The sequence below is a fragment of the Pecten maximus genome, chromosome 12 (genome assembly GCF_902652985.1).
Source record: "Pecten maximus chromosome 12, xPecMax1.1, whole genome shotgun sequence".
NCBI classification, from domain to species: domain Eukaryota; kingdom Metazoa; phylum Mollusca; class Bivalvia; order Pectinida; family Pectinidae; genus Pecten; species Pecten maximus.
In genome coordinates this window covers 32,350,988-32,377,402 of record NC_047026.1, presented here as the reverse complement: position 1 = coordinate 32,377,402, position 26,415 = coordinate 32,350,988, and the positions used below count along the sequence as shown (strand labels likewise).

General features: G+C 40.2%; 1 protein-coding gene across 3 annotated transcripts in view; it reads left to right on the top strand.

Annotated features, from left to right (window-relative positions):
- LOC117339105 (U5 small nuclear ribonucleoprotein 200 kDa helicase-like) overlaps positions 1 to 20,613 on the top strand; it is a 60,431-nt gene extending 39,818 nt beyond the window's left edge. Inside the window, exons 36-45 of one of the 3 annotated variants that reach the window (XM_033900485.1) lie at positions 123 to 199; positions 3,406 to 3,553; positions 6,756 to 6,832; positions 7,255 to 7,342; positions 9,648 to 9,769; positions 10,181 to 10,324; positions 15,281 to 15,457; positions 18,107 to 18,267; positions 18,707 to 18,788; positions 19,199 to 20,613. In XM_033900485.1, coding sequence (XP_033756376.1) covers positions 123 to 199; positions 3,406 to 3,553; positions 6,756 to 6,832; positions 7,255 to 7,342; positions 9,648 to 9,769; positions 10,181 to 10,324; positions 15,281 to 15,457; positions 18,107 to 18,267; positions 18,707 to 18,788; positions 19,199 to 19,450 — 1,328 coding nt within the window. In that variant the 3' untranslated portion in view covers positions 19,451 to 20,613. The other 2 variants (XM_033900488.1, XM_033900487.1) reach the window with 2 other exon arrangements.
- The last annotated feature ends 5,802 nt before the right edge of the window (positions 20,614 to 26,415 follow it).

Here is a 26,415-nt window from a genome sequence, read left to right as displayed (position 1 = left end):
TGATTGATGTCTTTATTATCAACTTACAAAACTGAAGATGAGAATAAGTTTATAAATATGACATATTCAGATCAAATATTGACAATTTATTGAATTGAATTTTCTGCTTCTTTACATTTCAGGAAAAGCTGTTATACTTTGCCAGATTTCAAAGAAAGAATTCTTCAAGAAGTTCCTGTATGAACCTTTACCAGTTGAGGTATAGTGTTATCTTAATGTCTCTAGTTAACTTTGTGACCCAGGATACCGTTATGTCTCTAGTTAACTTTGTAACTCATGTCAGGATACCGCAATGTCTAGTTAACCTTGTAACTTAGGATACCACAATGTCTCTAGTTAACCTTGTAACTCAGGATACCGTAATGTCTCTAGTTAACCTTGTAACTCAGGATACCGTAATGTCTCTAGTTAACCTTGTAACTCAGGATACCGTTATGTCTCTAGTTAACCTTGTAACTTAGGATACCGTAATGTCTCTAGTTAACTTTGTGACCCAGGATACCGTTATGTCTCTACTTAACTTTGAAACTCAGGATACCACAATGTCTCTAGTTAACTTTGTAACTCAGGATACCGTAATGTATCTAGTTAACCTTGTAACTCAGGATACCGTAATGTCTCTAGTTAACCTTGTAACTTAGGATACCGTAATGTCTCTAATTAACCTTGTAACCCAGGATACCGTAATGTCTCTAGTTAACCTTGTAACTCAGGATACCGTAATGTCTCTAGTTAAACTTGTAACTCATCAGGATACTGTAATGTCTCTAATTAACCTTGTAACTCAGGATACCTTAATGTCTCTAGTTAACCTTGTAACTCAGGATACCGTAATGTCTCTAGTTAACCTTGTAACTCAGGATACCGTTATGTCTCTAGTTAACCTTGTAACTCAGGATACCGTAATGTCTCTAGTTAACCTTGTAACTCGGGATACCGTTATGTCTCTAGTTAACCTTGTAACTCAGGATACCGTAATGTCTCTAGTTAACCTTGTAACTCGGGATACTGTTATGTCTCTAGTTAACCTTGTAACTCGGGATACCGTAATGTCTCTAGTTAACTTTGTAACTCAGGATACTTTGTTCATATTGATTGGAACTGTGAAATGCTTGAATGGAGGCTATCTAGTATTTTACAATAAATGATGTTAGCTGTCTTTAAAATGGGTTTAAATCTTCTCACAGCCTCTGAATTATCAGGATTATGCAGTGCTTTTTCTCGCTGGTTTGGGTTGGGGTCTTTTTGTCTCATTTCGGGAAGAAAATGGGTGAATTGGGAAAGAATTTTTCAGGAGTAAACAGCAAATTTTGGGAAATTCGGCTTAAGTATGAAATAATTTCAATTGAGAATGGGGCCCATTAACATTCCTCAAAAGCTCTTTAGAAAAAGCCCTGTGATGATATTTGGCCAGTACTGCTGGGATGAAGGAAAACCAAGTAAAATGAATGGTATTAATCATCTTTTAAGGTCACAGTGTGGACTTCTGTGTAATCAGGAACTTAGGAAATGAGGTGCTAGCATGCTTGGAATCCACAGGAATGACCTACAATTAAGCACAAATCAGTCTTATCGCAAGGTCTTTTATTCTCATAAGTTGAAGAGCAATAATCTCTTCAGAGAAATAATTCCTCACCGTAATGACATTGGCATATAGATAGTAATAGTGAAGCTATACAGACCCCGGCATATAGATAGTAATAGTGAAGTTATACAGACCCCATCTTCGCTAGCCAAGGCTTCTGATTACGTTACACTCCACGAACCCTTGGCGGATATAGGCGTCAGTTCTGGCCCTCTAGCGGAGATTCGAAATTACCACCCTTTATGCATGAAATTTTCGACCAATCAAAACGAGCGTTACCAATGTACTTCATCGGTGATGTTTACAGACACACATGAAGGCTTGTGTCATTTCGATGAGATGTGTGATCAATGACTTATATAAATTGATCAGACACTGCAAATGTGTCCCCAAAGATTGTACGTCTCTGTATTTACGTAAAATGCTATGACATAGTCGACAATGCAGTTCTGTACTGGGTGCCGCAATTTTTGTTTACTGCGAAACCAAGCCTGAATGTAAAACACGATTTGATTGGGTGCCCTGGGATTCCAGGGCGAGACAGTTTGAACACGACTATATCCGCCAAGGGTTCGTGGAGTGTAACGTAATCAGAAGCCTTGGCTAGCGAAGATGTACAGACCCTGGCATATAGATAGTAATAGTGAAGCTATACAGACCCTGGCATATAGATACATGTAGTAATAGTGAAGCTATACAGACCCCGGCATATAGATAGTAATAGTGAAGCTATACAGACCCTGGCATATAGATAGTAATAGTGAAGTTATACAGACCCTGGCATATAGATAGTAATAGTGAAGCTATACAGACCCTGGCATATAGATAGTTATAGTGAAGTTATACAGACCCTGGCATATAGATAGTTATAGTGAAGTTATACAGACCCTGGCATATAGATAGTAATAGTGAGGCTATACAGACCCTGGAATATAGATAGTAATAGTGAAGTTATACAGACCCTGGAATATAGATAGTAATAGTGAAGTTATACAGACCCTGGCATATAGATAGTAATAGTGAAGCTATACAGACCCTGGCATATAGATAGTTATAGTGAAGTTATACAGACCCTGGCATATAGATAGTAATAGTGAAGCTATACAGACCCTGGCATATAGATAGGTAATAGTGAAGCTATACAGACCCTGGCATATAGATAGTTATAGTGAAGCTATACAGACCCTGGCATATAGATAGTTATAGTGAAGCTATACAGACCCCCTGGCATATAGATAGTTATAGTGAAGCTATACAGACCCCCTGGCATATAGATAGTAATAGTGAAGCTATACAGACCCTGGCATATAGATAGTAATAGTGAAGCTATACAGACCCCCTGGCATATAGATAGTTATAGTGAAGCTATACAGACCCCCTGGCATATAGATAGTAATAGTGAAGCTATACAGACCCTGGCATATAGATAGTAATAGTGACGCTATACAGACCCCCTGGCATATAGATAGGTAATAGTGAAGCTATACAGACCCTGGCATATAGATAGTAATAGTGAAGCTATACAGACCCCCTGGCATATAGATAGTAATAGTGAAGCTATACAGACCCTGGCATATAGATAGTAATAGTGAAGCTATACAGACCCTGGCATATAGATAGTAATAGTGAAGCTATACAGACCCTGGCATATAGATAGTTATAGTGAAGTTATACAGACCCTGGCATATAGATAGTAATAGTGAAGCTATACAGACCCCCTGGTGCCCCTACTTTCATTTTCGTATCTACATTTAAATAGTTTTCGTTTATTGATGTACTGTCTGTTAAATCCAACATCTTGAGTGCAATTTTTCTCGCAGAGCCATCTGGACCACTGTCTACACGATCACTTTAGTGCGGAGATTGTCACCAAGACTGTGGAGAACAAGCAAGACGCAGTGGACTACCTCACCTGGACGTTTGTGTACCGACGCATGACACAGAACCCCAACTACTACAACCTACAAGGTAAAGTGACGGGCATATAATACTGGAGGAATATACCATACTCTTTACAGACTAATATTAAGGAAGATTGGTGGGTTCTAATTGATTTTTGGCTCAAGTAAGGGAGGTTTGCATGGAGTTAGCATTGAAGGTGTCCCCATATACTTTTGAAACATGAAAAATAAAAAACATTACACTTATTTTGAGGAAATACAAAATACAAATACTATAAACTATACACAGGGACCCCATTTATATAATACCTAGTACAAAACCTACTTACACATGACATATCACCATTTATATAATACCAAGTACAAACCCTACTTACACACGACATATCAACATTTATATAATACAAATACAAACTCTACTTACACACGACATATCAACATTTATATAATACCAATAACAAACCCTACTTACACACGACATATCAACATTTATATAATACCAATTACAAACCCTACTTACACACGACATATCACCATTTATATAATACCACGTACAAACCCTACTTACACATGACATATCAACATTTATATAATACAAATACAAACCCTACTTACACACGACATATCAACATTTATATAATACCAAGTACAAACCCTACTTACACATGACATATCAACATTTATATAATACCAAGTACAAACCCTACTTACACACGACATATCAACATTTATATAATACCTAGTACAAACCCTACTTACACATGACATATCAACATTTATATAATACAAATACAAACCCTACTTACACACGACATATCAACATTTATATAATACCAAGTACAAACCCTACTTACACACAACATATCAACATTTATATAATACCAAGTACAAACCCTACTTACACACGACATATCAACATTTATATAATACCTAGTACAAACCCTACTTACACATGACATATCAACATTTATATAATACAAATACAAACCCTACTTACACACGACATATCAACATTTCATACATGCCATACTTTCAGGAGACCAATAAGGGAGATTGATGATTATTTTAAGGGAGTTTTGCCTAAAATAAGGGAGATTTGTGGGCGACATGAATATCAACATTTTTACTCAATTTTAAAGCAATAAACTAATTTTGAAAGTGATAAAGAATATTTATATTTATTTTGGATATTAATCACATTGTATATGCAAACAACAAAAAGTTGTATAAGGTAAAAAATGCAATAGTATACATTCAGATTCTAAAGATTTGAAATTATTTTTTTATTTTTTTATGTAACACAAAAAGTTTCACAGCTTTATGCATATTACATAACAGCATTTAAAAGGGTATATTATAATTACATGTAGCTAAAGATTAAGACAAGAAAGTTAATCATTTATCAGTTTGGATTTTTCTTAAAATTAGAAAGCTTGATCCACTCTGAGGGAACACATCAGTTGGAAAAATATCACCATGAAATGTCCTGTGGGATACCTTATGTTGGACCATTTAGATATAAAAATATTCCAAGTGTGCAAGTATATGTATACATGAAGTCATGAGAACTGAAGATGTTCATGTTAGGAAACTGCAGTAAATCTTATCACGATCATTCTAGATTTTGTATATTGTCTCTGTCATGGACTGTACAGTCATTGTAAACATCATGATTGACCACTACGACCACCAGATGTGCTAATTTTGATAGTTTTCTAAAAGAAAATATCGGATTTCAGCTTGCTATCACTGATCAACGATACACATGTTATATGAAAAACACTTGTGCTTTTGCGTCTGACCAGGCTCAATTATCAATTACCATCATCAAAGTATGGTCCTAAAAGAAAACAAACAATAATTCAAGTCTGTTAGCAAAGATCGTTAAAGTTGTTTGTAAGCGACTTGCCTTTATTTCATGGTGATAGATATTCTAGCGCAAACATTACACTAGCCAGAGCTTCGTGAAAGCCGTGTCCAACAGGTGCCATTTTGATTGAGTGATCACGTGAACAGATGGATCACGTGATCGCTAAATTTAGCCAAATCTCGCGAGAAAAACTACTGAATTGTAAACAAATATGGCGTCGGCAAAAATACCGGAGGGAATTACAAAATACGGGAATTTGGGCTCTCCTGCCGGGAGGAAATAAATGACTTGAAAATAAGGGAGATTTTGTCTCACGCCGGGAGGTATGGCATGTATGACATTTATATAATACCAAGTACAAACTCTGATTACACACGACATATCAACATTTATATAATACCAAGTACAAACTCTACTTACACACGACATATCAACATTTATATAATACCAAGTACAAACCCTACTTACACACGACATATCAACATTTATATAATACCTAGTACAAACTCTGATTACACACGACATATCAACATTTATATAATACCAAGTACAAACCCTGATTACACATGACATATCAACATTTATATAATACCAAGTACAAACCCTGATTACACACGACATATCAACATTTATATAATACCAAATACAAACCCTACTTACACATGACATATCAACATTTATATAATACAAGTACAAACCCTGATTACACATGACATATCAACATTTATATAATAAGTACAATAAGTACAAACCCTACTTACACATGACATATCAACATTTATATAATACCAAGTACAAACCCTGATTACACATGACATATCAACATTTATATAATACCAAGTACAAACTCTACTTACACACGACATATCAACATTTATATAATACCAAGTACAAACCCTGATTACACATGACATATCAACATTTATATAATACAAATACAAACTCTACTTACACACGACATATCAACATTTATATAATACCAAGTACAAACCCTACTTACACACGACATATCAACATTTATATAATACCAAGTACAAACTCTGATTACACACGACATATCAACATTTATATAATACCAAGTACAAACCCTACTTACACACGACATATCAACATTTATATAATACCTAGTACAAACTCTGATTACACATGACATATCAACATTTATATAATACCAAGTACAAACCCTACTTACACACGACATATCAACATTTATATAATACCTAGTACAAACTCTGATTACACACGACATATCAACATTTATATAATACCAAGTACAAACCCTACTTACACATGACATATCAACATTTATATAATACCAAGTACAAACCCTACTTACACACGACATAACATTGATATAATAGTTACAAACTCTGATCAAAGTAGTGTTGTTGTGTTACAGGGGTTACTCATCGCCACTTGTCAGATCACATGTCCGAACTGGTGGAGAATACTATCAACGACCTTGAGCAGTCCAAGGTGAGATATAAAAACATAAATATAATGAAGAGAAGTTTATCTTACTATTACGGTATTGTATTTAATTACGTCTTTTCTGTTGGTGGGTTCTGTTTGACAAAATTGGGAGTCCTCCCGTAAGATAGATATTTCACTGGAATACAACCCTGATACAGATCTAGTCATCAAGTTCCAATATCCTGTTTCTAATTGGAGAGTTTTAACTGTAATGTTATGGGACAGTTTATTTGATCACAACAGAATTATTGTAAGATCAGCGTTCAAAGTTAAATGTTTTCATGGATGTAGATAAGATACAGACATAGAAGGCAAGTCTATGCTATCTCTCTCTCTCTCTCTCTTGGCATATAGAATGAAAATCTCAAAAAAGACATCCCGATTTGGTTAAACCATGTAGTGCTGAAGGTTATGTTACTTTTCAGTGCATCAGTGTTGAAGATGAGATGGATGTAACTCCACTCAACCTGGGAATGATCGCCGCCTACTACTACATCAACTATACAACTATAGGTAAGTCACCTCCCACCACCACCCCGCCCCTGTAACCCCACTAGGTCATCTCCCACCACCACCCCTCCCCTGTAACCCCACTAGGTCATCTCCCACCATCACCCCTCCCCTGTAACCCCACTAAGTCATCTCCCACCACCACCCCTCCCCTGTAACCCCACTAAGTCACCTCCCACCACCATCCCGCCCCTGTAACCCCACTAGGTCATCTCCCACCACCACCCCTCCCCTGTAACCCCACTAGGTCATCTCCCACCACCCCTCCCCTGTAACCCAACTAGGTCACCTCCCACCACCCCTCCCCTGTAACCCCACTAGGTCACCTCCCACCACCATCCCGCCCCTGTAACCCCACTAGGTCATCTCCCACCACCACCCCTCCCCTGTAACCCCACTAGGTCATCTCCCACCACCACCCCTCCCCTGTAACCCCACTAGGTCATCTCCCACCACCCCTCCCCTGTAACCCCACTAGGTCACCTCCCACCACCCCTCCCCTGTAACCCCACTAGGTCACCTCCCACCACCATCCCGCCCCTGTAACCCCACTAGGTCATCTCCCACCACCACCCCTCCCCTGTAACCCCACTAGGTCACCTCCCACCACCCCTCCCCTGTAACCCCACTAGGTCACCTCCCACCACCATCCCGCCCCTGTAACCCCACTAGGTCATCTCCCACCACCATCCCTCCACTGTAACCCCACTAGGTCACCTCCCACCACCCCTCCACTGTAACCCCACTAGGTCATCTCCCACCACCACCCCTCCTCTGTAACCCCACTAGGTCATCTCCCACCACCACCCCGCCCCTGTAACCCAACTAGGTCATCTCCCACCACCACCCCTCCCCTGTAACCCAACTAGGTCATCTCCCACCACCACCCTGCCCCTGTAACCCCACTATAGGTCACCTCCCACCACCACTCCTCCCCTGTAACCCCACTAGGTCATCTCCCACCACCATCCCTCCCCTGTAACCCCACTAGGTCACCTCCCACCACCACCCCTCCCCTGTAACCCACTAGGTCATCTCCCACCACCACCCCTCCCCTGTAACCCTACTAGGTCATCTCCCACCACCACCCCTCCCCTGTAACCCCACTAGGTCATCTCCCACCACCACCACCCCTCCCCTGTAACCCCACTAGGTCATCTCCCACCACCACCCCTCCCCTGTAACCCCACTAGGTCACCTCCCACCACCACCCCGCCCCTGTAACCCCACTAGGTCATCTCCCACCTCCACTCCGCCCCTGTAAACCCACTAGGTCACCTCCCACCACCACCCCTCCCCTGTAACCCCACTAGGTCATCTCCCACCACCACCCCGCCCCTGTAACCCCACTAGGTCACCTCCCACCACCACCCCTCCCCTGTAACCCCACTAGGTCACCTCCCACCACCACCCCTCCCATGTAACCCCACTAGGTCATCTCCCACCACCACCCCTCCCCTGTAACCCCACTAGGTCACCTCCCACCACCACCCCTCCCCTGTAACCCACTCCACTTTGGAATAATCACCACCTACTACTACATAATTATACAAACATAGGCAATCTACCAACACCTCCCGATATCTATAATCCCACTCCACCTTGGAATAATCGCGGCCTACTACTACATAATTATACAAATATAGGCAATCTACCAACACCTCCCCATATCTATAATCCCACTCCAACTTGGAATAATCGCGGCCTACTACTACATAATTATACAAACATAGGCAGTCTTGTAAGAGGCGACTAAATTTGGGATCTTATCTTTTCTCTTTCTGAACAACTTTCTTCTTCCTAATGTCTCCCTTGACAATGCCTCACTTTTGGCCTTCAGTTGAGCGTTCGCCGCGGTGAGGAAGGCTTTGGGTTCTGTCCCCTAGCCGAGACATACCAGAGTCTTTAAAAATGGTAGTTGCTGCTCCTGCTTAGCGCTCAGCATATTAGGTGTGGAACGACTGGTTCGCCCTTTGTCAGTATAATGTGACCGGGTGGGGTGTGCTACTGGGTGTCTTTGGCAGTATGCTTCAGTGAGGTAGCACTATAAATCGGCAAAAATTCCGGCCTATCACAAGGAGACTTAACACGAACATACCGCAGCCTCCCAAAACACACATACACACTCGCCACACGCATGCATGTCGCACGCACTGGAGGCCGTCCTTAAATGACCTTAGCTGTTAATAGGACGTTAAACAAAATAAACCAAACCTGGGAAAAATTGCCACCTTGATTACTTGGTATGACAAAATGTCTTTGTTTCAAAACAGAAACAATCAGTACATGTATATCTCTTTGTTTACAGAAACATTCAGTATATCCTTGAATGCCAAGACGAAGATCAAAGGTTTGTTAGAGATCATCTCTAATGCTGCGGAGTATGAAGATATAGCCATCCGCCATCATGAGGATACAATACTCAAACAGGTATTGTCATAGATTAGACATTAAGCTATTGTGTGTGTCCAACATTGGTATGACACATCCAAAAATATTTGGACTAGATTATCAGTATTTACATTTGTATTCTTGAAAAGTGAAGTTTTAATTATCTATGAGTCAAGATATTTTGCTCTTAGTATTTAACTTCATTTACATTAATTTAAATTTCAAAATTAATTTAATTTTATTATGAGTTCAATGATGAAAAAGAGACATTTATGTAGTAATCATTTCATTCATTTGTCAGTCTTTACAAGATCTGTTAGGATTAGTTGAAGTTTAAAGTGCCAAGGCTTTGGGAGGCCAAATATTATCTCCATGTCTTAGAAGGACTTGGATTGTTTAGTAGAAAAGAAATGACCAAAGTTGATGCCTTTACTGTTTTTCTGCCTCCAGCTGTCCACTCGACTACCGAACAAGCTGGCCATACAGAAATACAACGACCCTCACGTGAAGACCAACCTCCTCCTCCAGGCACATCTGTCTCGCATGCAACTGTCAGCTGAGCTTCTCTCTGACACTGAGGATATCCTCAGCAAGGTAACATTGACTATTTCACCATTGTTCGACCCCTGCCCTGTATTTGACCCCTGACCAATATTTGACCCCTGCCCTTTATATGACCCCTGACCTATATTTACCCCCTGACCTTTATTTGACCCCTGACCTATATTTGTGCCTAAATCTATTTAGGATATCCTACAGGACATTTAGAGAGATAATTAATTGTGGAAGGTGTTATCCATTAGCGAGATAATTAATTGTGGAAGGTATAATCCATTAGAGAGATGATTAATTGTGGAAGGTGTTATCCATTTGAGAGATGATTAATTGTGGAAGGTGTTATCCATTAGAGAGATGATTAATTGTGGAAGGTGTTATCCATTAGAGAGATCATTAATTGTGGAAGGTGTTATCCATTAGAGAGATGATTAATTGTGGAAGGTGTTATCCATTAGAGATGATTAATTGTGGAAGGTGTTATCCATTAGAGAGATGATTAATTGTGGAAGGTGTTATCCATTAGAGAGATGATTAATTGTGGAAGGTGTTATCCATTAGAGAGATGATTAATTGTGGAAGGTGTTATCCATTAGAGAGATGATTAATTGTTAAAGGTGTTATCCATTAGTGAGATGATTAATTGTGGAAGGTGTTATCCATTAGCGAGATCATTAATTGTGGAAGGTGTTATCCATTAGAGAGATGATTAATTGTGGAAGGTATTATCCATTAGAGAGATGATTAATTGTGGAAGGTGTTATCCATTAGAGAGATGATTAATTGTGGAAGGTGTTATCCATTAGCGAGATCATTAATTGTGGAAGGTGTTATCCATTAGAGAGATCATTAATTGTGGAAGGTGTTATCCATTAGAGAGATGATTAATTGTTAAAGGTGTTATCCATTAACGTGATCATTAATTGTGGAAGGTGTTATCCATTAGAGAGATGATTAATTGTTAAAGGTGTTATCCATTAGTGAGATGATTAATTGTGGAAGGTGTTATCCATTAGCGAGATCATTAATTGTGGAAGGTGTTATCCATTAACGTGATCATTAATTGTGGAAGGTGTTATCCATTAGAGAGATGATTAATTGTGGAAGGTGTTATCCATTAGAGAGATGATTAATTGTTAAAGGTGTTATCCATTAGTGAGATGATTAATTGTGGAAGGTGTTATCCATTAGCGAGATCATTAATTGTGGAAGGTGTTATCCATTAGAGAGATCATTAATTGTGGAAGGTGTTATCCATTAGAGAGATGATTAATTGTTAAAGGTGTTATCCATTAACGTGATCATTAATTGTGGAAGGTGTTATCCATTAGAGAGATGATTAATTGTGGAAGGTGTTATCCATTAGAGAGATGATTAATTGTGGAAGGTGTTATCCATTAGAGAGATGATTAATTGTGGAAGGTGTTATCCATTAGAGAGAGGATTAATTGTGGAAGGTGTTATCCATTAGAGAGATCATTAATTGTGGAAGGTGTTATCCATTAGAGAGATCATTAATTGTGGAAGGTGTTATCCATTAGAGAGATCTTTAATTGTGGAAGGTGTTATCCATTAGAGAGATGATTAATTGTGGAAGGTGTTATCCATTAGAGAGATCATTAATTGTGGAAGGTGTTATCCATTAGAGAGATGATTAATTGTGGAAGGTGTTATCCATTAGAGAGATCATTAATTGTGGAAGGTGTTATCCATTAGTGAGATCATTAATTGTGGAAGGTGTTATCCATTAGAGAGATGATTAATTGTGGAAGGTGTTATCCATTAGTGATGATTAATTGTGGAAGGTGTTATCCATTAGAGATGATTAATTGTGGAAGGGGTTATCCATTAGAGAGATGATTAATTGTGGAAGGTGTTATCCATTAGAGAGATCATTAATTGTGGAAGGTGTTATCCATTAGAGAGATCATTAATTGTGGAAGGTGTTATCCATTAGAGAGATCATTAATTGTGGAAGGTGTTATCCATTAGAGAGATGATTAATTGTGGAAGGTGTTATCCATTAGAGAGATGATTAATTGTGGAAGGTGTTATCCATTAGAGATCATTAATTGTGGAAGGTGTTATCCATTAGAGAGATTATTAATTGTGGAAGGTGTTATCCATTAGAGATCATTAATTGTGGAAGGTGTTATCCATTAGAGATCATTAATTGTGGAAGGTGTTATCCATTAGAGAGATGATTAATTGTGGAAGGTGTTATCCATTAGAGAGATGATTAATTGTGGAAGGTGTTATCCATTAGAGAGATGATTAATTGTGGAAGGTGTTATCCATTAGAGATCATTAATTGTGGAAGGTGTTATCCATTAGAGATGATTAATTGTGGAAGGTGTTATCCATTAGAGAGATCATTAATTGTGGAAGGTGTTATCCATTAGAGAGATCATTAATTGTGGAAGGTGTTATCCATTAGAGAGATCTTTAATTGTGGAAGGTGTTATCCATTAGAGAGATCATTAATTGTGGAAGGTGTTATCCATTAGAGAGATCATTAATTGTGGAAGGTGTTATCCATTAGAGAGATCATTAATTGTGGAAGGTGTTGTCCATTAGAGATGATTAATTGTGGAAGGTGTTATCCATTAGAGATGATTAATTGTGGAAGGTGTTATCCATTAGAGAGATCATTAATTGTGGAAGGTGTTATCCATTAGAGAGATCTTTAATTGTGGAAGGTGTTATCCATTAGAGAGATCATTAATTGTGGAAGGTGTTATCCATTAGAGAGATCTTTAATTGTGGAAGGTGTTATCCATTAGAGAGATCTTTAATTGTGGAAGGTGTTATCCATTAGAGAGATCATTAATTGTGGAAGGTGTTATCCATTAGAGATCATTAATTGTGGAAGGTGTTATCCATTAGCGAGATCATTAATTGTGGAAGGTGTTATCCATTAGAGAGATCATTAATTGTGGAAGGTGTTATCCATTAGCGTGATCATTAATTGTGGAAGGTGTTATCCATTAAAGAGATCATTAATTGTGGAAGGTGTTATCCATTAGAGAGATGATTAATTGTGGAAGGTGTTATCCATTAGAGATGATTAATTGTGGAAGGTGTTATCCATTAGCGAGATCATTAATTGTGGAAGGTGTTATCCATTAAAGAGATCATTAATTGTGGAAGGTGTTATCCATTAGAGAGATGATTAATTGTGGAAGGTGTTGTCCATTAGAGAGATCATTAATTGTGGAAGGTGTTATCCATTAGCGTGATCATTAATTGTGGAAGGTGTTATCCATTAGTGAGATCATTAATTGTGGAAGGTGTTATCCATTAGAGAGATAATTAATTGTGGAAGGTGTTATCCATTAGAGAGATCATTAATTGTGGAAGGTGTTATCCATTAGCGAGATCATTAATTGTGGAAGGTGTTATCCATTAGAGAGATGATTAATTGTGGAAGGTGTTATCCATTAGAGATCATTAATTGTGGAAGGTGTTATCCATTAGAGAGATGATTAATTGTGGAAGGTGTTATCCATTAGAGAGATGATTAATTGTGGAAGGTGTTATCCATTAGAGATGATTAATTGTGGAAGGTGTTATCCATTAGAGAGATGATTAATTGTGGAAGGTGTTATCCATTAGAGAGATGATTAATTGTGGAAGGTGTTATCCATTAGAGATGATTAATTGTGGAAGGTGTTATCCATTAGAGAGATCATTAATTGTGGAAGGTGTTATCCATTAGAGATGATTAATTGTGGAAGGTGTTATCCATTAGAGATCATTAATTGTGGAAGGTGTTATCCATTAGAGATCATTAATTGTGGAAGGTGTTATCCATTAGCGAGATCATTAATTGTGGAAGGTGTTATCCATTAGAGATGATTAATTGTGGAAGGTGTTATCCATTAGAGAGATGATTAATTGTGGAAGGTGTTATCCATTAGAGATCATTAATTGTGGAAGGTGTTATCCATTAGAGATCATTAATTGTGGAAGGTGTTATCCATTAGAGATGATTAATTGTGGAAGGTGTTATCCATTAGAGATCATTAATTGTGGAAGGTGTTATCCATTAGAGATCATTAATTGTGGAAGGTGTTATCCATTAGAGATCATTAATTGTGGAAGGTGTTATCAATTAGAGATCATTAAATGTGGAAGGTGTTATCCATTAGAGAGATGATTAATTGTGGAAGGTGTTATCCATTAGAGAGATGATTAATTGTGGAAGGTGTTATCCATTAGCGATCATTAATTGTGGAAGGTGTTATCCATTAGAGAGATGATTAATTGTGGAAGGTGTTATCCATTAGAGATCATTAATTGTGGAAGGTGTTATCCATTAGAGATCATTAATTGTGGAAGGTGTTATCCATTAGAGATCATTAATTGTGGAAGGTGTTATCCATTAGAGATGATTAATTGTGGAAGGTGTTATCCATTAGAGATCATTAATTGTGGAAGGTGTTATCCATTAGAGATGATTAATTGTGGAAGGTGTTATCCATTAGAGAGATGATTAATTGTGGAAGGTGTTATCCATTAGAGAGATCATTAATTGTGGAAGGTGTTATCCATTAGAGATCATTAATTGTGGAAGGTGTTATCCATTAGAGATCATTAATTGTGGAAGGTGTTATCCATTAGAGAGATCATTAATTGTGGAAGGTGTTATCCATTAGAGAGATCATTAATTGTGGAAGGTGTTATCCATTAGAGAGATCATTAATTGTGGAAGGTGTTATCCATTAGTGAGATCATTAATTGTGGAAGGTGTTATCCCGTATAAGTTCTGTTATACTACACTATAAAAACAAATGTTTAAATATTCTTTAATCAAACAATATTGCTTTACATTGAAACTACAATCATTCCAGCACTATCATTTGACCCTTGACCTCTGTTGTCCTTCATGTCATCAGACTGCCCATACCTGTATATTTGTTAACGGCTGATATATCTTTGGTATGTATCACTGTTTGACCTCTGACCTTACTCTTGACTTATGTTTGTGAACAGGCCATCCGACTGATCCAGGCATGTGTGGATGTCTTGTCCAGTAATGGCTGGCTGACCCCTGCCCTGGCAGCTATGGAGCTGGCCCAGATGGTCACTCAGGCTATGTGGAGTAAAGACTCTTACCTTAAACAACTGCCACACTTCTCACAGGATATCATCAAACGCTGCACGGATAAGGTCAGTACACGGAGTATGAAATATATATCTATCAAAAATCTGTACCAATGGAGAAGGTCAGTACACACAGTATGAAATATATATCAAACACTCAAAAATCTATACCAACTCTCAAAAATATATACCAACTCTCAATAAACTATACCAACACTCAAAAATATATACCAACTCTCAATAAACTAAACCAACACTCAAAAATATATACCATCTCTCAATAAACTATACCAACATTCAAAAATCTATACCAACTCTCAAAAATCTATACCAACTCTCAAAAATCTATACCAACTCTCATAAAACTATACCAACACTCAAAAATCTATACCAACTCTCAAAAATATATACCAACTCTCAATAAACTATACCAACACTCAAAAATCTATACCAACTCTCAAAAATCTGTACAACACTCAAAAATCTGTACCAACTCTCAAAAATCTGTACCAACACTCAAAAATCTAAACCAACTCTCAAAATAATCTGTACCAACTCTCAAAAATCTGTACCAACACTCAAAAATCTAAACCAACTCTCAAAAATCTGTACCTTTCTCAGTGGATATCTATCACTCGATGTTTCATAGAGAAGGTCAGTACACAAGTATAAAATCAACACCTAGACTCCAAAATCTCTATCTGGCCCTCAAAATTTGTATCTAACTCTTGAAAATCTGTACTAAGCTCCCAAAAAACTGTACCCAAATTCTAAAAAATTGCATCCAACTTTCAAATATCTGTACTCAACTCTTGAAAATAAAAATGAAATGTACGAAGATATCAAGAAAAAAAATTTCCTAACTCTCATTATCTATATCCAGCTAATACATTGATGTTTGAGTTGAAACTCAAAAGTCATTGATCAGTCAAAACACCAGGTGAAATAAATCTCATCCTTAAGCTCCTTGTCATCACTCTAGTATGGAGCAGGGCTGATTTTAAAACTTTTATATGCTTGGTATACATGTGATTCCCTTACTCTCTGGAATGTTTTAGAGCTGGTATTTCTTCTGTTTCCCACAAAACATGGAAAGTTGTGTGTCAGATCTGTTTTCTGTTCCCACAGATCATGGAGATTTGTTTAGAGTTGTGTGTCTGATATATTCTCTGTCCCCACAGAACAGGGGCTGCGGTGGCCGAGTGGTTAAGGTGTCCCGACACTTTATCACTAGCCCTCTACCTCTGAATTGCGAGTTCGAAACCTACGTGGGGCATTTGCCAGGTACTGACTGTAGGCCGATGGTTTTTCTCTGGGTACTCCGGCTTTCCTCCGCCTCCAAAACCTGGCATGTCCTTAAATGACCCTGGATGTTAATAGGACGTTAAACAAAAACAAACCAAACAAACCAAACCCCACAGAACACAGAGATTTGTTTAGAGTCGTGTGTTTGATATATCCTATGTCCCCACAGAACATAGAGATTTGTTTAGAGTCGTGTGTCTGATATATCCTCTGTCCCCACAGAACATAGAGAGTGTGTCTGATATATTCTCTGTCCCCACAGAACATAGAGATTTGTGTGTCTGATATATTCTCTGTCCCCACAGAACATAGAGAGTCGTGTGTCTGATATATCCTCTGTCCCCACAGAACATAGAGATTTGTTTAGAGTCGTGTGTCTGATATATCCTCTGTCCCCACAGAAAATAGAGATTTGTTTAGAGATTCGTGTCTGATATATTCACTGTCCCCACAGAACATAGAGATTTGTTTAGAGTCGTGTGTCTGATATATTCTCTGTCCCCACAGAACATAGAGATTTGTTTAGAGTCGTGTGTTTGATATATCCTCTGTCCCCACAGAACATAGAGATTTGTTTAGAGTCGTGTGTCTGATATATTCTCTGTCCCCACAGAACATAGAGATTTGTTTAGAGTTGTGTGTCTGATATATTCTCTGTCCCCACAGAACATAGAGATTTGTTTAGAGTTGTGTGTCTGATATATTCACTGTCCCCACAGAACATAGAGATTTGTTTAGAGTCGTGTGTCTGATATATTCACTGTCCCCACAGAACATAGAGATTTGTTTAGAGTCGTGTGTCTGATATATCCTCTGTCCCCACAGAACATAGAGATTTGTGTGTCTGATATATCCTCTGTCCCCACAGAACATAGAGATTTGTGTGTCTGATATATCCTCTGTCCCCACAGAACATAGAGAGTCGTGTGTGTGATATATCCTCTGTCCCCACAGAACATAGAGATTTGTGTGTCTGATATATTCTCTGTCCCCACAGAACATAGAGATTTGTGTGTCTGATATGTCCTCTGTCCCCACAGAACATAGAGATTTGTTTAGAGTCGTGTGTCTGATATATCCTCTGTCCCCACAGAACATAGAGATTTGTTTAGAGTCGTGTGTCTGATATATCCTCTGTCCCCACAGAATATAGAGAGTGTGTTTGATATATCCTCTGTCCCCACAGAACATAGAGATTTGTTTAGAGTCGTGTGTGTGATATATCCTCTCTGTCCCCACAGAACATAGAGAGTGTGTTTGATATATTCTCTGTCCCCACAGAACATAGAGATTTGTGTGTCTGATATATTCTCTGTCCCCACAGAACATAGAGAGTCGTGTGTCTGATATATTCTCTGTCCCCACAGAACATAGAGATTTGTGTGTCTGATATATTCTCTGTCCCCACAGAACATAGAGAGTGTGTTTGATGTGATGGAGATGGAGGACGAGGAGAGGACTTCACTACTACAACTGACGGGGGATCAGATCGCAGATGTGGCTCGATTCTGTAACCGCTACCCAAATATAGAACTCACGTATGAAGTCATGGAAAAGGATAGCATTCACAGGTCAGTAAATTCTATTTTGCTATTTCTGAAATACACACTAGCACATCTTTGAAATAAGTTCAAATGTGTTACATAATCAGTGTTACAAATAAACAATTCAGTCCTTAAACATAGGTTAAGACAATTCTAACATTATATATATATCCTCATTCTGATTCACATGTAATAGTTCTTTGTATTATGTTTTCATAACATTTTCAATCGAGAATTTATTTGAAATTTAAACAATGATTAGATTATATATTCAAAACATATCTAATGGATTACACCAGCTTAAGGAAACAATACACAATGATGGATGTTAAGCATATGTGGTTCTTAAAAATGTAAACATTTCTAGGCTTTGGTATCATATAAGATCATATTTGTTTATGAATAATATATTTTGAAAATAGATATAACAATGAGTACTGAAATGTTTATGTATGTTTCCTTTCAGTGGTTCTGCTGTTAATGTGGTAGCTACCCTAGAGAGGGAGGATGAACTAGCAGGGCCGGTCATAGCTCCGTTCTTTCCTCAGGTAAGTTGTTAGCTGTACGAGCCTCTGAATATAGCCTCCCTGACAAATCCCTGACATCACAGAGCTGGGAGGGATGTGTTCGATTTTCAATAAAGAGAAGAAAAAAAAAGACTAATATTTGGACTTTTTAAATGGTCCTGATCAATTTCGCACAAAAATATTTTTTGAGTATAGTTGACTTTATTATGGCAATTTCCTGGGCTTGATCCAACTGACATCTTGTTTTTGCTTGAATTTTAATGCTTCGTTTTGTTCAAGTTAAATGCATGACTCATGTTAATTTGTATTTCAAATTGATTGCATGGCTTAAAAAAATGAAAAGTGTAGAATTATTTTTTTTTTTGTGATCAGCGTGCTTGTTCTCTGTTCCTGTTTGTTGTTATCGTAACAAATATTCATTTCCCCGACAGAAACGAGAGGAAGGCTGGTGGGTAGTTATTGGTGACAGCAAGAACAATTCCCTGTTGTCCATTAAGAGGCTTACACTGCAGCAGAAGGCCAAAGTGAAACTAGACTTTGTCGCCCCCACTCCAGGCAAATACAACTACACCATCTTCTTTATGAGCGACGCCTACATGGGCTGTGATCAGGAATACAAGTTCTCTATCGACGTTCTAGAGGGAGAGAGTGGCAGTGAAGAGAGCGACAGTGACTCGGATTAAACACAGCAGTGACACAGATTAAAGGCAACAATCTCGTGTTACTGTGTGTCAAAATTGTCTAACAGTGACACACAAGTTACTGTGCGTCAAAATTGTCTGCCATGTTTATTATTTGTTACTAAATTTCCTGTGTGTGTTACAGATATACAATGGTGATAAGTTGACTGTCAATAGAAGTACTGTGTCGTGACTGGTGATAAGTTGACTGTCAATAGAAGTACTTTGTCGTGACTGGTGATAAGTTGACTGTCAATAGAAGTACTTTGTCGTGTCTGGTGATAAGTTGACTGTCAATAGAAGTACTTTGTCGTGACTGGTGATAAGTTGACTGTCAATAGAAGTACTTTGTCGTGACTGGTGATAAGTTGACTGTCAATAGAAGTACTCTGTCGTGACTGGTGATAAGTTGACTGTCAATAGAAGTGCTATGTCATGACTGATAAATGCATACATTTGGAAGTTACAGCTAACCCAGTAGTACTCTGTAAAAGAAATAAATGTACAAAGTGACAGAAAACTACAGTGAGTTGTCCGGGATTGACATGGCTATCTGAGAGAGAAAACTACAGTGAGTTGTCCGGGATTGACACGGCTATCTGAGAGAGAAAACTACAGTGAGTTGTCCGGGATTGACACAGCTATCTGAGAGAGAAAACTACAGTGAGTTGTCCGGGATTGACATGGCTCTCTGAGAGTACAGAAAACTACAGTGAGTTGTCCGGGATTGACACGGCTATCTGAGAGTACATTTATGATTATGTATATAATTCATGTATTAAATTCTCTTGCAAGTGAGAAATTATATCTTCATTAAAACATTGAAATACAAAGTGATTTCAACTGATAAGAAGTTTTTATCATTCTTCCATTTTAGATCTGTTTCCTGTTGTATAAATGTAGGTACTCATAAATCATCTCATTTCTACTTCATCATCTGAACATCTGTCATGAAATGACTCATTCATTTCCTGTATGGACTAACGTCAATATCACATAAATCATGATTGTTAAAGAAACCGAACTGTTATAGGTATACGAGAATTGTGTAAGTAATTATAATATTGTCTATTGTACAGCTACGTACCCTCTGTAAGTGTTACACGGCTGCATCACGCTAAATATTCTGTAAATGTTACAGAGCTAATAAAACAATAGATATCTGGTCTCTTTGTTTCGTTGTTATTGATGCAACAGCATATTAATCTTATACCTGGTATTTAACTGGCCCAGGTTTCATCAACATTCATTTCTCAAGGAAGTTCCTTCACTAAATTTTTCCGTAGGTAACCTTTATTGAATCTAAGGAACAATCCTCAGACTTTTAGCCCACAATCATTCATTTTTGTGTCTGATTAGGAAAACAAAATGGTGCACAGGCAACCTTTTATTTGTTTTTACCGTTTGTTTTTTTATTGCTTTTTAGCCCACCATCATCAGATGGTGGGCTATTCAAATCGCCCTGCGTCCGTGGTCCGTCGTCCGTCCGTCCCTCCGTCCGTCCGTCCGTAAACAATTCTTGTTATCGCTAATCCTCAGAAAGTACTGCAGGGATCTTTCTCAAATTTCATATATAGGTTCCTCTTGGTGCCTAGTTATGCATATTGCATTTTGAGACCAATCGGAAAACAACATGGCCGACAGGCAGCCATCTTGGATTTTGACAATTGAAGTTTGTTATCGCTATTTCTCAGAAAGTACTGAAGGGATCTTTCTCAAATTTCACATGTAGGTTCCCCTTGGTGCCTAGTTATGCATATTGCATTTTGAAACCAATCGGAAAACAACATGGCCGACAGGCAGCCATCTTGGATTTTGACAATTGAAGTTTGTTATCGCTATTTCTCAGAAAGTAATGAAGGAATCTTTCCCAAATGTCATTTGTAGGTTCCCCTTGGTGCCTTGTTATGCATATTGCATTTTGAGACCAATCGGAAAACAACATGGCCGACAGGCAGCCATCTTGGATTTTGACAATTGAAGTTTGTTATCGCTATTTCTGAGAAAGTACTGAAGGGATCTTTCCCAAATGTCATTTGTAGGTTCCCCTTGGTGCCTAGTTATGCATATTGCATTTTGAGACCAATCGGAAAACAACATGGCCGACAGGCAGCCATCTTGGATTTTGACAATTGAAGTTTGTTATCGCTATTTCTGAGAAAGTACTGAAGGGATCTTTCTCAAATTTCATATGTAGGTTCCTCTTGGTGCCTAGTTATGCATATTGCATTTTGAGACCAATCGGAAAACAACATGGCCGACAGGCAGCCATCTTGGATTTTGACAATTGAAGTTTGTTATCGCTATTTCTCAGAAAGTACTGAAGGGATCTTTCTCAAATTTCACATGTAGGTTCCCCTTGGTGCCTAGTTATGCATATTGCATTTTGAAACCAATCGGAAAACAACATGGCCGACAGGCAGCCATCTTGGATTTTGACAATTGAAGTTTGTTATCGCTATTTCTGAGAAAGTACTGAAGGGATCTTCCTGAAATTTCATATGTAGGTTCCCCTTGGTGCCTAGTTATGCATATTGCATTTTGAGACCAATCGGAAAACAACATGGCCGACAGGCAGCCATCTTGGATTTTGACAATTGAAGTTTGTTATCGCTATTTCTCAGAAAGTAATGAAGGGATCTTTCCCAAATGTCATTTGTAGGTTCCCCTTGGTGCCTAGTTATGCATATTGCATTTTGAGACCAATCGGAAAACAACATGGCCGACAGGCAGCCATCTTGGATTTTGACAATTGAAGTTTGTTATCGCTATTTCTCATAAAGTAATGAAGGGATCTTTCTCAAATTTCATATGTAGGTTCCCCTTGGTGCCTAGTTATGCATATTGCATTTTGAGACCAATCGGAAAACAACATGGCCGACAGGCAGCCATCTTGGATATTGATAATTTAAGTTTGTTATCGCTATTTCTCAGAAAGTAATGAAGGGATCTTTCCCAAATTTGATATATAGGTTCCCCTCGGGGACATTTTGAGACCAATCCGAAAACAACATGGCCGACAGACAGCCATTATCGCTAAATCTTAAATTTTATATATAATAGGTTTCCCTGGTTTGAAAAGTACTAGCTATAGAGGGCTGTTTCTGAATTAACACAGATTAGTAAGACTTAGAGGAAGGGAAAAGTAGAGAAAAGATCAATCTGACATGGAACCTATAAAGATCATTCAATGGTGGGCGCCAAGATCCCTCTGGGATCTCTTGTTCTTGAGTAGTGGAGGGATATTTCTCCGACTTCAGATGTAGGGTCTTCTTGGTCTCCAATTTTGCCCATTTAATTTTGAGTCTGTTCAGGAAAACAAATTCATGTGAAGGTTTTCCTTGTTATTGGATAATAAGAGGTAAAAGTGAGAAAGATAAGTCCTACATATAGAACCAATGAAGATCTTTCAATGCTGGGCACCAAGATCCCTCTGGGGTATCTATTTTTCCTCAAATCTGACATTGCTTTCCTATTAAAGGAATTTCACTGAAATTTCTCATAAATATTAGTATTGTGATAAACAGAATGCTACACTTGTGACTGTCATATGGACAAAATCATCCCATAATTTTGTATGCCACTTGCTTGCTTGCCTATTGAACTCGTTAAATAAATTCCATATGACATAACCATCAAATGTAATATCTTCTTCCTATGACCAGTCCTCCTTTATGTATGACCAGCCCTCCTTTATGTATGACCAGTCCTTTACGTATGACCAGTCCTCCTTTATGTATGACCAGTCCTCCTTTATGTATGACCAGTCCTTTATGCATGACCAGTCCTCCTTTATGTATGACCAGTCCTCCTTTACGTATGACCAGTACTCCTTTATGTATGACCAGCCCTCCTTTATGTATGACCAGTCCTCCTTTACGTATGACCAGTCCTTTACGTATGACCAGTCCTCCTTTATGTATGATCAGTCCTTTACGTATGACCAGTACTCCTTTATGTATGACCAGTCCTCCTTTATGTATGACCAGTCCTCCTTTATGTATGACCAGTCCTCCTTTATGTATGACCAGTCCTTTATGTATGACCAGTCCTCCTTTATGTATGACCAGTCCTCCTTTACGTATGACCAGTCCTCCTTTATGTATGACCAGTCCTCCTTTACGTATGACCAGCCCTCCTTTATGTATGACCAGCCCTCCTTTATGTATGACCAGCCCTCCTTTATGTATGACCAGTCCTCCTTTATGTATGACCAGTCCTCCTTTATGTATGACCAGTCCTCCTTTATGTATGACCAGCCCTCCCCTACTTACAATCCTCCTCTACTTACAATCCTCCTCTACTTACAATCCTCCTCTACCTACAATCAATTCTCCTCTACTTACAATCAATCCTCCTCTACCTACAATCAATCCTCCCCTACTTACAATCCTCCTCTACTTACAATCCTCCTCTACTTACAATCAATTCTCCTCTACTTACAATCAATCCTCTACTTATAATCAATCCTCCTCTACTTACAATAAATCCTCCTCTACTTACATTCATTCCTCCTCTACTTACAATCAATCCTCCTCTACTTACAATCAATTCTCCTCTACTTACAATCAATACAATCAATCCTCTACTTACAATCCTCCTCTACTTACAATCCTCCTCTACTTACAATCAATCCTCCTCTACTTACAATCAATCCTCCTCTACCTACAATCAAGCCGCCCCGACGGACAAGCCGCCGCGACGGACAAGCCGCCGCGACGGAGAAGCAAGCCGCCGGGACGGAGAAGCAAGCCGCCGCGACGGACAAGCAAGGCGCCGCGACGGACAAGCAAGCCGCGACGGAGAAGCAAGCCGCCGCGACGGACAAGCAAGCCGCCGCGACGGACAGGCAGGCCGCCGCGACGGACAAGCAAGGCGCCGCGACGGACAGGCAAGCCGCCGCGACGGACAAGCCGCCGCGACGGACAAGCAAGCCGCGACGGACAAGCCGCCGCGACGGACAAGCCGCCGCGACGGACAAGCAAGCCGCCGCGACGGACAAGCAAGCCGCGACGGACAAGCAAGCCGCCACGACGGACAAGCAAGCCGCCGCGACGGACAAGCCGCCACGACGGACAAGCAAGCCGCCGCGACGGACAAGCCGCCGCGACGGAAAGCAAGCCGCGACGGACAAGCCGCCGCGACGGACAAGCCGCCGCGACGGAAAGCAAGCCGCGACGGACAATCCTCCTCTACTTACAATCCTTCTCTACTTACAATCCTCCTCTCCTTACAATCAATCCTTCTCTACTTACAATCCTCCTCTACTTACAATCAATCCTCATCTACTTACAATCAATTCTCCTCTACTTACAATCAATTCTCCTCTACTTACAATCAATCCTCTACTTACAATCCTCCTCTACTTACAATTTTCCTCTACTTACAATCAATCCTCTACTTAAAATCCTCCTCTACTTACAATCAATTCTCTACTTACACTCCTCCTCTACTTACAATCAATTCTCTACTTACAATCAATCCTCCTCTACTTACAATCAATCCTCCTCTACTTATAATCAATCCTCCTCTACTTATAATCAATCCTCCTCTACTTACAATCCTCCTCTACTTACAATCAATCCTCCTCTACTTACAATCAATCCTCTCTACTTACAATCAATCCTCTACTTACAATCAATCCTCTACTTACAATCAATCCTCCTCGACTTACAATCCTCCTCTACTTACAATCAATCCTTCTCTACTTACAATCCTCCTCTACTTACAATCAATCCTCTACTTACAATCAATTCTCCTCTACTTACAATCAATCATCCTCTACTTACAATCCTCCTCTACTTACAATCCTCCTCTACTTACAATCAGTCCTCCTCTACTTACAATCCTCCTCTACTTACAATCCTCCTACTGACAACAAACCGCCGCTGCGGACAACCAAGGCCGCGACGGACAAGCCGCCGCACGGAAAACAACCGCTACGGACAACAAGCCGCCGCTACGGACAATCCGCCGACGACTAACAAGCGCGCGACGTACAATGCCGCCGCGACTGGACAAGCAAGCTCCGCGACTGACAAGCAAGCCCCGCGACGGACAATCCAAGGCGCCGCGACGGTACAAGCAAGCCGCCGCGTACTGACAAGCAAGCCCGCGACGGACAAGCAGGCCGCCGACGGACAAGCCGCCGCGACTGACAATGAGGCGCCGCGACGGACAAGCCGGTCCGACGGACAACAACCCGACGGACAAGCAAGCGCGCGACGTGACAACAAGCCGCCGCGACGGACAAGCAAGCTCGCGACGGACAAGCAAGCGCCGGAGGACAAGCGCCGCGACGGACAAGCAAGCGCGACGGACAAGCAAGCTCGCCGGACGGACAAGCAAGCAGCCGCGACGGACCAAGCCGCCGCGACGGACAAGCCGCCCGCGACGGACAAGCAGGCCGCGCGACGGACAAGCAGGCCGCCGCGACGGACAAGCCGCCGCGACGTACCAGGAGGCGCCGCGACTGACGAGCAAGCCGCCGCGACGGACAAGCAAGCCGCGACGGAACAAGCAAGGCGCCGCGACGGACAAGCAAGCCCGACGGACAAGCCGCCGCGACGGACAAGGAGGCCGCCGCGACGGACAAGGCGCCGCGACCGACAAGCAAGCCGCCGCGACGGACAAGCAAGCCGCGACGGACAAGCAAGCCGCCGCGAGGACAAGCCGCCGCGACGGACAAGCAAGCCGCGCGACGACAAGCCGCCGCGACGGACAAGCAACCCGCCTCGACGGACACACCAAGGCGCCGGGACGGACAAGCCTCCGCGACGGAAAGCAGCCGCGACGGACAAGCAAGGCCGCCGCGACGGACAAGCCGCCGCGACGGACAAGCAAGCGCCGCGACGGACAAGCCGCCGCGACGGACAAGCAAGCCGCCGCGACGGACAAGCAAGCCGCCGCGACGGACAAGCAAGGCGCCGCGACGGACAAGCAAGCCGCCGCGACGGACAAGCAAGCCG